Source organism: Momordica charantia, assembly GCF_013281855.1.
Source record: "Momordica charantia cultivar OHB3-1 chromosome 7 unlocalized genomic scaffold, Mcharantia_2.0 BLBB01000007.1, whole genome shotgun sequence".
Lineage (NCBI taxonomy): Eukaryota > Viridiplantae > Streptophyta > Magnoliopsida > Cucurbitales > Cucurbitaceae > Momordica > Momordica charantia.
The window spans coordinates 1,071,331-1,087,311 of NW_028275165.1; the positions used below are offsets into that span (position 1 = coordinate 1,071,331).

General features: G+C 33.5%; 1 protein-coding gene across 1 annotated transcript; it reads right to left on the reverse strand.

Annotated features, from left to right (window-relative positions):
* Window positions 1-347: 347 nt before the first annotated feature.
* LOC111022556 (uncharacterized) lies at window positions 348-2,728 on the reverse strand. The gene is made up of 2 exons (XM_022299716.2): window positions 1,441-2,728; window positions 348-713 (listed from the first exon to the last, which is right to left on the reverse strand). The coding sequence occupies exons 1-2, from the start codon at window positions 2,656-2,658 to the stop codon at window positions 513-515; spliced, it is 1,419 nt and encodes a 472-aa protein (XP_022155408.1). The 5' UTR covers window positions 2,659-2,728; the 3' UTR covers window positions 348-512.
* Window positions 2,729-15,981: the final 13,253 nt, after the last annotated feature.

Below are 15,981 nucleotides of genomic sequence, written 5' to 3' on the forward strand. Positions count from 1 at the left end.
TCTTGTCCTATTTTTTTTTTTTTTAAATTGACGTGTTTCCGTATCACGTGTCTCTGTCTAAACTTCTTAGTTGTAGGCTAAACATAGCCATCATATATGATAGTTGGATTTTATTTTGTTATAAATATATGTAATTGTAATTAATATTCTCTAATTCTATTTCTACTAACCCAGTTAATTTCAAATTACAGTCTCTTGCATGTTCTACCATGTGCAAGGCCAAATACCAATAGAAATATTACATCTCTCGTGAGTATATCTAGTTCAATGTGTGACTTTGATTGCATTCCAATATTTTTACCCGTCATTTGAGAGAGCGCAGAATCCCAAAACATACCAAAAGGAAATTAAAAACAACAGAAATTAATTTTATTAATGTAAGCAATTGCTCCAAGCATTACAAAAGGAAAAACATGATGCATGCACTGAGTCCCCTCTCACATTTATTACCAAATTGACTGATTTTGAACATTATGAAACACACAGTAGCAGTAAAAAACACAACATACTTATCAGATTTCTTCTGCTAGAAACTTGTAGTTGTAGCAATTGACGCCAGTAAAAATACCATCATCAAGACGACTAATAACTGATCTTCCATTCATAAGCTTATCCCGTTGAGTGTAAGAGAAAGGAACATCACAGATAGCTTGAGTGGCAATTATGCTGCCCCTCACTTTGCTCCATGCAGGCACCATCACGTCGTGGGTCACCTGTCGTTGGAAATATATTTAGGGAATAGAAATTTTTAAAATAATCTAACACATAATTAATCTAATAAAAAAATACTAAAATTGAGAGATAAGAAAAGCATGTAAATTATGGATTGAGACACTATTCGTATTTGTAAATGCTGTCCATAGAGAAAATATTCTCCTACTGTACAGAGTCTTCGAAGATACAACAATCGAATCCCCAATTGTCTTTTATGCTCAAAACCATAAAACTCGAGAACTCTATCTTAGACTGTCAGATCTTAACTCTTTTATAAGGAAGCATCCCATTTTATATTAATCTCACGAAGCAGCCACTTGACACACTACAACATTTAAGGGTGGATAACACATATGAATTACCCCTATTATTAGGAAGCACCCCTTATTATGAGTGAGTCTAAGTTTAACAAGTCGTAGACACTCTCTCTTATCATTAATGAAATACAAAGGAATTCTCTCATACTCAAAATCATAAAACTCAAAACAAACCCTGTGTAGTTTACAGAAAACAACTCCTGCAAATCACTGCTAGAACACACATCCTGAGAACTCTCTGTCACATGCTTCCTCTTTTATATAAGGAAGCACCCACCCCTATTATAAGAGAGTCTAAATTTAACAAGTTGTAGCAATCCTTCAAGCTGACCGACACCAAGTTAAAAGAGTGAAATAACATAATAAAATAAAATAATAAATATAAACTCTTTAAAATTTCCAACATCACCTCCACAAGAGTTTTGGTCTGTTGGGTTCCTCCCCATTCATATTCCTCCTGAAACTCAGCAGAAATCTCAATCTCCCCTTCAGAAATCTTAGGAACCCCAGTTTCCACAGTCACTTTAACCCCAAATTTGGTCGATATAGAAGACTTCCAAGTTGTTGTCACAGTGTCCTCATAAGACAGCTTCACACTCACTTTTTCAGCTGCATCTTTCAAATTCTCATCAGTTCCAGTGGCCACCAAAAGGGGTTTCTCGTTATAAACCCTCGCATCTGAGAGATGGAAATTGATGTTGTAAATTTCCCTCGAAATCACAAGCTCCACCACTTCCATTCTTGCCTCATCAGTGATGCTCCCAGCGGAAGCATTCAAACAATTCTCCTTCCCATCAATGCTCAGCCTCTTGCATATGTGATTGTTGCCCATGCTACGCAGTGCCACAACATTGTTGTCAACTTTGATCGGCCAAAACAAGGCGTGGCGATCATTAGCTGAATTTTCATTCCCTTTCACCAATATCCAATCTGGGTCATGTACCCAGTACTGTTTATAAGGCACATTTTTCACGCGAATATGGCCATCAGGCATCGTTAGAATCTCGTGTTTTATTCCGGGGTCGGAAATATCCAAAGCGCGGAACTCTAAATAAACGCTGCCGTAGGCATGGTGCGAGGGTCGAAGGTAGCGGCCATTGTCGCCCTTGAAGGCGACATATCTTGGGAGGATGCAGAGGGAGTCCCAGTCAACGACTGTTACGAGGTCGGATCGGTCTCTTTCGGGTCTTGAGCTTTTGGCAAAGAGGCAATTTTTGTGTGCTCCAAAGGCCTCGCCGTGGAGGTGGAGGTTGCGGTTGAGATGGGCGTTTCGGAACCGGAAACCGCCGTGGGAACCGTCGTCATAGATGGGCTTGAATAAGGTGCAGGTGTGCTTTGATTGGTCTTCGTCGGGCTTTTTGGCTCCAGCCACGATGTAGTGGGAGGATTGCGAGTGTAGAACCCAATATCTGTTGTTCCAACAGCATCTTATGTGGAAAAATCCTTTTCCAAACTTAGAGGTTTCGAGTTCGAACTTTGTGTATGGACTTAGAACTTTGTCCCCAGAGAATTGGAGATATCCAAATAGCTCCTTGTCCTTACGAACGAAGGAGAGATATTTTTTGTTGAATACTGATTTGAGAGCAAACTGATAGGGGACTGAGGGAACTTCGGACTCTTCATCCATGGCTTTTGTTTGCTAAGGCTTGTGTGTTCCTCAGCCCCAATGAAGCTCTCCTATTTATAGCCGGCCTCTTAATGATTTTGTTATTGGTTTTTTCTTTCGTTTTCTTCATGAGTTCAACTAGATGGAGTGGGGATCTAAATAAATTTCTTAACCTTTTAGTGGACAATTGAGTTATGTTTATTTTGTTAGTGTTATTTCTTCTATTTTGAAAAAAAGTATCTTTAAAACTATTGCATATGAAGCTTAGATGAATGGTGCAACAATATTTTACCTTAAATTTGAAAAGTTGTTTCAATTTTTACATATTATTGTTGATGTAGATTTAAGGATGAATTTCGTGTAGGTGCCAACTTGGTTACCATGTACGTCTTCGTATCTAATGATTTGCTTCTTTGTCAGTGCTTTGTCGAATACACTTCGATACTTAAGTTAGAACTTAAGTAGGGGCAAACGGATATGAAACGTAAAAAGTGAGAGGAAGTAGAAATCTTGAGAGCGAGGATTTGCTTGAGAGTATGTGTCGAATCCTCACTAAGAGATGTGTAAGGAAAATGCGACTTACCTTCACTTAGGTTTTCCCCTTCCATTATATATGAGATGGAGATGATTGGAGTGGGAAGGTCTCCACTTTCATGGGCGTTCATAGAGGAGGGACATGTCACACCAAGGGTACGCGGGGAACACGCCGACATCTTTGTTTCCCTCTTGCCTCGAAGGTGAAGGGCTTGGCAGTGTCCTTGTAGTCTCTAGGGACGCAAATCAATTTGGGTACAGGGTGTGTCGATATGTCCTGCAAGCTGGATGTCCATAGTATGAGTCCTTAAGAGCGTTCGGCCCTGTTTTTCGATACATTTTGGCCATGTCTGGTTGGTTTTACAGACCCGGCCATCGTGGCACAACTTACCTTTTGACGCATAACGCTTCATTCTTACTCGATAACATTACATTTTATGAGTTTTTTCGTAATTAGAAGAATCATTAAGAAAAAAAAAGAAACTATTGTCACATGTTCAATGAATTATAAAATAAAGTACAGTATAAAATTGATATGGTTGGAAAGAAAACTGACAACAGAGTTGGTCTTTGGTTACAATTATTTAGTTTGTTCATTCATCAAACTTAATTTTGTGAAGTTTTATTTAATTTGATTTCATTGAAATTAACGAGTTTTTAGAGATTCCTTGCTTATTGTTAAAATTAGTTCATGAACTAGAGGAAATTGAAGAATGGCAAAATTTACAATACTTATTTAAATCTAGGGTCTAATTTGATAATATTGGATTTAAAAAAAAATTGATACACCTTAATTACTAAGTTAAAAAAAGGGTAAACTTTTTTTTCTATATATATTTTTTTTTTGGTCAAATCAAGTTATAAAATTTTCATATTGACCTTTGTATATGTCCATAGGTTCAATATTGAGTGAATCGAGTCAACATAAGCATTGTAATTGGTATATACTCTTTTGATTGAGATCAGATATTCAAACTCTCGTAGCCCAATTTTTTGTGAGTCATAAAAATATTGAGTGAATTGACCTTTCTATAATAGTGAAAAAGAAAAAAATGAATACAAAAATCAACCAAATCTCACTAACATGAGTATAATATTAATATTAATAATCTTTTAACTTATTTAAAAAATGATGAAATATTTATTTGTTAATTTAAATATGGTTTTGAAATTTTTGTTTTTACAATTCTTCAAAAAATTCTATTGACATCAACATTTTATCGATATTTCTATTTGTATTTTTATAAAATTGAGACTTTGATATTTTCATTGACATTTGCTTTTAAAATCTTGAGTGAGATATATTTAATACCTTTGCAAAATATATATATATATATATATATATATATATATATTTAATAGGTCTCTCATCCCATCACATTCATGGTGTAATCCGTGGGTGTGCTCTATCAAAGGTGTGGCGGAAGTTTTGGACGAGAGCTGTCTGAGAGTAGATGGATGAGTGACTACTTGAGGAGAGGAGAGGTGGTACTTTATTCGAGAAGAGGATTATTGGGTTTGTAAGATGAATGCAAATAAATCCCACATTGATTAGGGAAGAGCATCATCCATGGTATAAAGATGAGGACAATTATATTCATTGATATGAAACATTTTGGATATTTACATTTATTTTTTTCTAAAATTCTATCTTTATATCCTTTCTCTCTTTTTACTCTTCCCCCTCTAAAAATTTAATATTTTTTCAAAAGGTTCTCTCTAGAATCTTGTTTCTCGGTAAAATTTCCCCTAAATTTTTCCTTTTATTATGATTTGTTCTTCATTATCGATCTATCTTTTTCTAACACACACACACATATATATTTTTTCTTTTTTCTTTTTTCTCTTAAACTTACTCTCTTTATCTCTATTTTTTTTAATCTTTCTTTCTCTAAAATTTCTCTTTTTCTTCTAACTTTTTTCTTTATAACATTTGTTTATCTTTCTCCAGCTAATATTCTCTCTCTAAAAGTTTTCCTTTATCTCTCCATAATTTCACTTTAAATAGTTTAGCGCTATCTCTTTAAACTTTTATAATTTTTAACCTCTACATATATATATATTTTTTTTCTAGTATATTTCTCAAACTTTCTAACTTATAAATAAAACAAAATATTAAAAATAGTTATTAAACAAGTTTGTTTTTCTATTTTTTTTTTAAATATAAAATGAAAAACACTCGTCAGACAGGCATATTTTTTGGTTTTTAAAAATAGAAAATAAAAAACGTAAAACAAAAAATAGACTCTAAAAGTTGAAATGATTATCATACAGGACTTAAATACTTATTAGGACTTATCCACGTTTATTACTAATTTCCATGTATTCTAATTTTTACTAAACTTGCAAGTGTTTATGTTGGGTTCTGGCAAAATATTGAAATGAGACTGAACGGTATTTGCTTTGAAAGAGTATTTTGTTTAATTGGGGTCGGGGAGAGAAATCTATGTAATTGTAATAATTTTTCACATAGTGGATTTTCCCTTGTGGGCCGTGGTTTTTTCTCCGATTTGGAGTTTTCCACGTTAATTCTTTTGTTTCTTTATTTTATTGCTTTCTTTAAATTTCTCAGTTATTTTCTGCTAATTCCTGCGGTAGAAGTAGAGGATTTTTCCCAACAACTGGTATCAGAGCTTTAGGTTTGTAGTTTCTAGAATTTCTGAGTATGCTCCGTGGTTGCAGCATTGTCTGAACTTCCACATCAGAAAATATTTCTTGAAACGAGCTACGGTTCTGTGAATAGTGTGGCTTGTTCACTATTTGTAGATTTGCTAGGAGTGTGAAGCAGATATGTCATTCTTTATGAGTCCAGTGAAGATTGACGTGGAGAAATTTGACGGAATGATCAACTTTGGCTTGTGGCAAGTGCAAGTCAAGGATGTGCTGACACAATCTGGGTTACACAAGGCGTTGAAGGGAAGACCGAGTGAAGGTGCTTCTAAAAAGCTAAGCGGTGATGGTGGTCCAATGGAGTCTAGTGGTGGTTCCAGCAGAGGTTCTAAGAAGTCTAGCATGAGTGATGAAGATTGGGAGGAAATGGATTTGAGAGCTGCAAGCGTGATACGAACAAGTTTGGCTAAGAATATTCTTGCGAATGTGCATGGAATTTCAACAGCCAAAGAACTTTCTGAGAAGCTCGAAGCGTTGTATCAGGCAAAGGGCATCTCAAATCGGCTATACCTGAAGGAGCAGTTTCACACGCTGCGAATGGAAGAAGGTACGAAAATTTCAGATGAAGGGCGTACTTCACATGAAGATTCGGCACTGGTAGCTAGCAATTGGAAGAAGAAGAAAGACTCCGTACAAAAGAAAGCTTGTTGTTGGGGATGCGGACAGTCTGGGCACATGAATAAAAATTGTCCCAACAGAGTCGGTTCGTCAAAGGGCTCTAGGCGGGATGCTGACAGTCTTTCTCTCATCAGGGGAGACGATGATTAGTTCCTTTGAAGAGAGAGAGAATTCATCCTCATGGTATGTCCGCTTTACCATTTTAGAGGATGTGATGTTAGCGGTTCCACAAGTTTACACATGGGCATTGGCTTGGCAGTTATGCAAGGCGTATGTGGTGGAAGTTATGTTGATGGCTGAAGAACTTCCAAGTGAGCCAAGTAGGTGGAACTTGCACCATAAATCTCAGCAGGATTTATCGACATGTGACGAGGAAGAAAAATCTTGGAAGGTGACATTCCAAGTGATCTACTTTTATGGTGGAGTAGGCTATAGTTTTCTGAATTCAGAATTATGATTGCCGGTGAAGACAATGAGTGCAGTAAAAGCTGTTAACTTTTTTCAATATCTTGCCAAGGTGAAATTTTTTAAGATTCTATAAAGGGAGCTCATGGGCTTGGGTTTTAATCATCCCAATTGAAATACTTTAACCCTGATATACTAGTTCTAGTTAACTGAGCGGTATTTGCTTTGAAAGAGTGTTTTGTGTAATTAGGGTCGGGGAGAGAAATCTATGTGATTGTAATAATTTTTCACATAGTGGATTTTCCCTTGCGGGCCGTGGTTTTTTCTCCTTGAAGTTTTTCCACGTTAATTCTTGTGTTTCTTTATTTTATTGCTTTCTTTAAATTTCTCAGTTATTTTCTGCTTATTTCTGCAATAGAAGTAGGGGTTTTTTCCCAACAATTTATCTAACTGTAAATTTTATAATTCTTTATTTAATGACTGGCAAATAATAATCCGTAATTCACTTAGGTTATACTATTTATTATATTTGCAATTACTTTTTTTTAGGTAAATTACTACTTTTAGTGCTTAGTTCTCCTTTACATTTATAATTCTCATTTCTAAATTCTCAAAGCATATTGCAAAATAATTTTATTTAGTCTGCGTTCTTACTTTCTTGGTTAGCTATAGTATTAGTCTTGTATTGGTAAGGTGACAAAACAATATTATTTTAATTAATTTCTACTGGAATATGATGAAATTACCTATCAAATGTTCATGAACTAGTGAAACCCACGCATAAAACACATCTATCTCCAACCAAGAGATTGTGAGTTCGAATCCCCACCTTCATATGTTAAGTTGTACTAAAAAAAATCCGATAGACTGAGATTAAGGAAGCGACGTGAGTTGAGCCAACTCAACTAATCAAACCATCAAGGTCGAACCACCCAACAAGACTAGATCTAAACCAACTCAAATCTGATCGAGGCCGACTGGCCTTAAAATTTCCTGACGAGTCATCAATGGTTAAAATAAAAGAAAGCACGTGTGGTAACGACACCAGTTCGGTCCGATGCCGAACTGGACACTCATTTTATCGAACTAGATTAAAAGACCCGGACATGTGACAACTCAACTAATTTCCCTCCACCACGCGTACGGTTATCCAATTTCACGGATTGAAAACTGCCAATTCAAATGGGAAATTTCCCTTATGCCAACGGTTACTTTTTGTCTCCTATAAATATCGCTAGCATGAGAGGGTGAGGGGATGCGAAAATTATCTTTATTTGAAACTTATTTCTCAATTATACTGAATATTGACAAAAACCTTCAAAATGCTAACTCCATTTTGTAAGTTTCATATCTTCGAGTGTTCTCGAATATCTACTGTGACTATCAGAATTTTCTCGATACGAACAGAGCCAGTCCACCCAAACCAACCTAGAGACTCCCTCTATAAATAAGAGGAGAGACCTTGGTGTGAGGGACGTTGTTCTCACAACTCCACTTTTACAATTATTCAACGAAACTCTTTGCTAATTTAGGCATTAAAGTATGTTGGACTTAGCACCACACCTGTGTGCATATTTCTTTGTGTGCAGGTGTTAGAACTATAGATGAAATTTACTGGAACCCAATTTCTACATTCCACTTTTAACTCCTCTCCTTGCTAGGAGATTATTTTTTCTTTTTTTAGTGATAACTATATATATTTTTTAGATTTTCCATTGTTTAAAATTGAGCTTACAAACACTACTTTTACTTGCATTTCTTTGTTTTGTTATCCTTGTTTTTTAAAGGTTCTTAAAATCTAAGCTAAACTTTGAAATCTAAAAAAACTAGTTTTTTAAACAATTATTTTTGTTTTTAAATTTTCACTTGATAGTGTTTGTAAAAATTAGGTAACAAAATACATAAGTTGAAGTAGGGTTCATGCTAAATTATATAAAATCAAAAAATATATATATAATTATCAGATAGGATCCTAATAACTTTAAGTCCAATTGACCTTTGTTGATTTGTCAAATCGTTTTCTCTTAATTATCCCCCACTTGAGGGGTTTTTTTTAAGAAAATAAATTAAAAGATAACTGCTCAAGTATGGTAAAAACGATTCCTCAATTATCAAAAGTTGAAATCTAACCTAACCAAAAATGAGATAACAAACGATATCAAACTGGTGTACATAAGTGGAAGCACCACAAGGAACTGTGCTTGGAAGTAGAGATGTAACCTTCAAGCCGAGGTGATAAGTTCTAGTGTCAATTTCTCAATTTGTGGGTATCTGGTCTTATCGTCTATCATGATCTTGCCTTGCTCGTGTAGTAAATGGGAGATTGATGGCTGTTCTCTTCCTTCACTAATGCCGAACTCACAGTAGTTTTGAACACAACAAGATAGAGGTAGTGTTTGTCGCCAAGGACAGGCTTTGAGAGAAGTGTTGCTGAATTGAGATTATTCTTTAGTTGTTTGAAGGCGAGTTCACATTCTTCTATCCATTCGAATTTTCCCTTCTTTCTCGAGGTTTGAATAAAGGGAGATATTTATCGTCGCGCTACTTACAAACTTGTTGAGTGTATCTATTTTTCTTTTGAATTTGTTTTCAGTTTTGAGAAAATTAACGAGAGTTGTCCTCTCATTAATCTCAGCTTTGTTCTGATGTTGACTCATTTCTCCTCAGATGTGTAAGCGTGATTGATTCCAAATCTTTAGCAGGTCTTTCTCACTCTGAGGCGAGTGACTCCATGCAATCGAGGCTCTGGTTGACCTTTTCTCCATCGTTGATCGGAGTTGTCATCCACTAGAGAAATAGAACTGGCTGCACAATCTGGCCCCATGGCATGACATGTTCTCATCCCCCACTAGAGACATCAAATTGGTTGCATGATCTGACTCCATGGCATGACATGTTCTCATCCCACTAGCGGTTAAGTTGTCATTCTCTAGAGATAGCGAGCCAATAGCATGACATGTACGTCATGACATGACATTTTCTCATCCCCCACTGGAGACTTCTAACTGGTTGTACGATCTGATCCCATGGTATGACATGTTCTCATTCACTGAAGATACCGAGCCAATAGCATGACATGTTCTCATCCCATTGGTGGCCGTGCAATCACACTCATAGTGATATTGTTGTTCACCTTCTATGATCTGATTAGAGTTTGCCATACTGCTTCTCTAGCCTATGTTGCTTGAAAAATCTTTCTGTTGGTTGAGCATAACTTCTATCGAATTTCTCCCTACAGACGATACCAATTGTTGATGTAGAAATTTGGACCCTCGAAATTTACCAAATTTGCACAAATCTTCAATAATAAAAATGGATTCGACGGACCTGTAAAATATAAGGATTATACACTGGTGTGGTGCTAGCCACACACTCTTCGATGCTTAACTCATAATCGGGGTTTAATGTGAAGTGCAGTAGTAGGTAAGGTTTTTGTCACGTAGCTTGATTGTGAGGTTTCTCTCTTTATTTGTAGATGTCAAAACCCTAGAGTTGATAGGACATCTTCTCTTCTCAAATAGTTTGGACTTTGGAGATAGCACCATCATGGACCGGACGATACAAGAGAATAGGTTGGCTCATCAATGAGCTTAACAACAGAGCACTTAAATCAAGCATGAGCGCTGGCCGACTGACTACCAAAACCTGGTTGGCTAGTACCTAGACAGTGAGACCTGGTGGATTGGTACCTGATTGAGCTCTAGACCTGGTGACACTCTGGATTTTGCCATGTTTTGGATCTGGTTGGACTTTGGACCTATGATGGGGTTCATCTATTTGGTCTAGTTTTGTCTTCACATAATAATAATAACAAATAAATAAATATAACACCAAATCAATTAAACAGAAAAGCAAAGAACAAAGAAAGGAAAGGAAGAGGAGAAATCTAATAAATTTGGTTGGTTCCATTGTGATAGTTTCCATTATTAAGAATAATTGGTGAGCCAGCCGACAATGATAGAACATTTCACCTCTTAAAGAAATAATATTAATAAATAAGAACAACAAAAATGGAACATTAAACATCAATCTAAACATAGTTCATAGTTCAACTGGTTAAGTTATCTATTTTCGATCAATAAGTGGTAAGTTTGAATCTCTACCTCGCTTGTTGTAATTAAAAAAATAATTTAATTGTGTTTAGTCTAAACAACTACTCTTAACTTTATTTCAATATGCTAAAGGTCTCGGTTTTATCCTACTTTTAAATTTGTTGATGCAGAAATTTGACCTCTTCGGATTCCGCCAAATTCGAACCAATCTTCAAGAATAAAAGGGATCGACGAGACCTGCAAAACAGAATAGTACTAAAGATCGGACCTGCAAAACAGAATAGCATTAAAGATCGGTGTGGCTCTTGCCACACAGGCTCTGATGCTTAAGTCAGAATCAAAGTAGTTGAGTATAAAGTGTAGAGTATTGTGAGCATACATTTAGGGTTTGGCTTACCCTCGTATTTATAGAAGTCGAATCCTAATCCCGATTTACATTAGTTGAACCCTAATCTCTTTAGGGTTTACATTAGTCGAATCCTTATGCACTCAGGAGATCTTAAACGGAGTGGGCCTCATGTTTTATGATTCAGGGCCGAGACCAAATCGATTTAGACTTGGCCTGCACAGGGGTCGAGGTTCATCGGAGAGGTTCTCGACCACTGGGCCGAGAACCACAACTCGGCGCCGAGGTCTTGTCGGCGCCAAACACTACATGGCGCCGAACATTACACGGCGCCGACCCCGGGTCGGCTATGGCCGGCCCGGGTCGCTGGGCCTCAACCCACCTACCTCTCTTCCGGTCCGCTCTTTCTTCGATTCTCTTTCTTCTTTTCAGTTGTTTAGTTTGATATCTATTTTCTTCCTATAACAAAGTTTATTACTTGGTAGAAGGTAAGAGTACTGAAAAAAAAAACTTTATTTATAGTTGATACTTTTAAAAGTTAAAAGGCAAAAATTGAAATAGTGGACAAAATTGAAATTAAAAATAGTTAATTTTTTAATTTCATGCTCCAATAATATTTTTTTTAAGTTTCAATTTTATCTCAAACTTGTAACTTCCTATAATTATTTTAATAGATCAACTTACTAGTAGAGAGCATTTTTTTCAAGAAAAAAAAAGCAAAGGATTAGATTGAGCATTGAATTAAAATTTTTGAAACATTAAGAACAAAATTAAAACCGACCCTCCGCATTTGTTAGGGATATTTTATAAATTTTTATCCTATTTATTTGGTCATCGTGTTTAACTGAAGATGATTCAAAAGATTTGGTCAGAATCACTTAAAAGACTAATCTAATTCAACTTATTAATGTATGTTTCTTCGATCAAAAGATCGTATGACCGAATCTCATAGTTTTACTAAAAAAAATGTAGATCAGTTGTCATAGTCACTTTTCTTTTAATTTTGGTTGCATTACACTTGTTAATATAAGGAGTACTAACATTTTTTAGTGCAGCAGAATACTCGAATAGACCATGATCTAATATCGAAGATAATCATAAACGAATGAATCTTTTTTATTCATAGCTTGTAGTGTTACAATCTTACAATATAGAACAAGTCAATCATACCAAATATTTTTTCAACTACAACTTTACATTTTTAAATAGATTATTCCCAAAACAAACTTCCAAGACATAACAATTTAATGAATGTGTTTACGATCTTACACTGGTATGATGTGTCTCAGGGTAATCAAGGTCAAAGTCTTAATTTTACGCCAATATCGATAAAAATATCTATCAATGTTAATAGATATTTTTGAAATTTATAAAAATAAAAAATTCATAAAAACCATTTAAATCAACAATAAGCTTGTGTATTAATATTATGTGTTTATTAATGATATTTTGTTAATATTTTTTGATGAACATCAAATTTTCTTTTACGATACACTGAAAACATTGGTTTGATAGAGGTGTCTTAACCGGCCAATTGAGCTATATTCAAATTAGTGGGTAGTGTTTGTCTGGTCCACTTCGAGTAATTTCGAGTAGACAGCTATCATGGGCTTTGAACTCATTCCCTTTTAGTTAACTATTGTCTCTTTGAACTAATGAACCACCTAATATAAAAATCTAAGTAAATTGATATCTTACTACTTTTGTAGGTTGCCGTATATAAACAAAGTGTGGCAAAGACTAAATTTATTAAAACAAAGGGATGGAGCTCTTTCATGATTCAAGACTTGTGAATTATTGAGAGCCTTATCCTTATCGACATATATTGGACAAACTAAGATATCGTATCATGTCATCAATAAACAACCCCACAACGCATGATTTATTTTATGTACGAACACATTCTAGAGGTCACAATTTTAGATATTTCACAATGTCAAACAGCTCAATAGATAAGGTACTAATCAATTTTTTAGAGATCGAAATGTCAATCTCCCACTCTTATATACCTTGACTAAACAACTAAGACTGTATTTGGTTAATGATCTAAAAATAGCAATATGAAAATAAAATCAGATGCCATGAAAAACAAAGTTGTATTTCATGTTTTCCGTGCTTTTAAATGAATTTGGTATTAGATTTGAAAATTGAATCTCAATTTAAAAAGTTGTTCAAAATATGACTAGTGGTAGTTATCAACTCAACATTTAATTTAATCTAAAATATTATTAATTAATTTATTAATGTTACAAATTTTAGATAATTATTCTCTTACAATATTATATATTTTATAATATATATTATATTTTACCTGTTTTAATTTGAACCAAGTGAAATGAGTTTATAATATAAACTAACATATCTATCCAAGTTGTTATCTTTTTAATTTAATTATGTATTGTAATTGTTTTTAAATTTAAAATTAGAAAATATTGAAAACATAGTACAAAACATGAATCTCGACTTTATGGAAAATATAGATATATTATATAATTTTAGTGTTTTAAAAAATTATTTGATATCATATTCAAAAACTGAATCTCAATTTAAGAAATTAGAAAACTGTGCCTTATATTATATTTAGAAACTGGATCTTAATTTATGAATCCGGAAATATTATTAAATATAAAATGTATCAAAATAAGTGTTGAATCTCAAAATTTCTTAGTATATATATGTGTTATGTTAGCTAGTAAATTTTATATTACAATATTACAATATTTTTATTATTAGTTGCAATTTATAATATATCATATTTTTTATTTTAACTGGAATTTGAAGATATATTATGCATCTATAAAAAATAATGATATAGTATGTAAAATAATTATAGTACTCCAATTTGCAATAAAAAATATGTATTTAATTTACTTGAAATTATTTGTTTCCTGCCTTTTTATTTATTTATTTAGTTTAAAGGTGCTAGATTCCTTCACAAGGACCAACTATTTGGGAATTTGAGTCACGTTCGATAGGCACACTATTTTATAAATTTATCTCTCCAATTATTCTATTCATACGTGGTCTTTTATCCATCATTCGTATAAATCATAAATTATAGTTTTAAATTCTCTATCTTACTCAATGAAATCAAAGTTTAAATATAATTATCGATACGGATACAATATTAATGTCTTCTATTTAGGTGATTAAATCACATCTCATAGGCACATTATTTTATAAAAATTTATCTTTGCAATTAGTTCATCTTCCAATGGCTCATAGGTGGACTTATTTCCACTCCTAATATAAACCATAAATTATAGTTTTAAATTCTCAACCTTAATCATTGAAACCAAAGTTTAAATTATCAATATGAATTGAAATATTAACGTCTTCTACTCAGATAGATATTTTTTAAAAGGTTATATAAAAAAAATCATAACAAATATTGAAATTAACAAATAAATATTTTACGATTTTTTAATAAGTTATTAATATTACTAATATGTCCATATTATTGATATTTTGTTGATATTTTTTATATTTTGTCGATTTTTTTAGTGATACTATAGAAATATCGATTTACCTTTTATGTTGATGTTGGACCCATGAACATATTGAAATATTGATGGAAATGTTGATATGTCGATAGAAATTTAATGCCGTGATTGTAATAGAGAAATAATGTCAAGTCTCTCCAATTTTTTTTTTCAACCAAACGGTACGTTTTATTGATACAAACCTAACCTAATTGGTCATTACATTACTTACCTAGCTCAAAGATGGATTTCAAAACTTTAAAATCAATTCTGACATCTTTCGCCAATATGTGCTTAGCTAAGCAATAATTGATATATTTTTCTGATCAAGAGGTCATGACTTCGAATCCTCCCACTCCCATTTGTTGTACTCAAGAAAAAAAATCCCGACATTTTTGGCAGGAACATTGCAATATTTAGAAAATATTTTATGGGACATTAACCGTTTTTTTTTTTACAACAATTTGGGGATATGAAAGATTGAACCTCCAACCTCGAAGGAGTATATATCAATTACCGCTAAGCTATGCTCATGTTGGTCATCATTAACTGGATTAATTATGTAGATCAACCATTGTTGCATAAGTATCATTATCAAATTTAATTGATATTATAATAATTTATATAAAATTGCTATATTTGAAATCACGTTTTTTTTTTGGAAAAAGATTGTAATTTTTTTTTTCAAGATATATATTTCTATGTATTTTAGAAAATCAACTTACCTAGTTTGATTAGCCGGAACTTAATTATACCTAACAATATAGGTTTAGATAGGATGAGATTTTTCATGTGATAAGTTTTTAGTTCTGCAAAGTCGCAATGTGAATCGAAGATTCGACACATCAAAAATCTTTAGACAGATTCAACATGCATAATATTTTAACTAGTTGATGAAATATATTCCGACAATAAGATAATATATTATCCATGAATTCATTACCCGTAAAAGAAAATAAAATCTATTCATGATATATGTTGGAGGCATTCTTCCTTCAGTAAAAGATACAATCAAGTTTCAAAGAATCTATAGATTACTTGCAAGGTATTAAATTTTTGTTAGACATTTCGATATATCTGTCGACATTTTTATGTCTGTTGGTTTACATCGACATGAAAAGTGAATCAACATTTTTATTGTATCGCAAAAAAATCAACAAAATATATAAATATCAACGAGAATGGAGAAAAGATCTCTTCCTTTCGAAAAGTAAAACAATTATTATGGAGATTTTTT

Coding starts and splice junctions, on each gene's coding strand:
- LOC111022556 (XM_022299716.2), bottom strand. CDS start 2,658: ATGGATGAAGAGTCCGAAGTTCCCTCAGTCCCCTATCAGTTTGCTCTC. Junction 714..1,440: donor AGACCAAAACTCTTGTGGAG/GTGATGTTGGAA, acceptor TTCCAACGACAG/GTGACCCACGACGTGATGGT.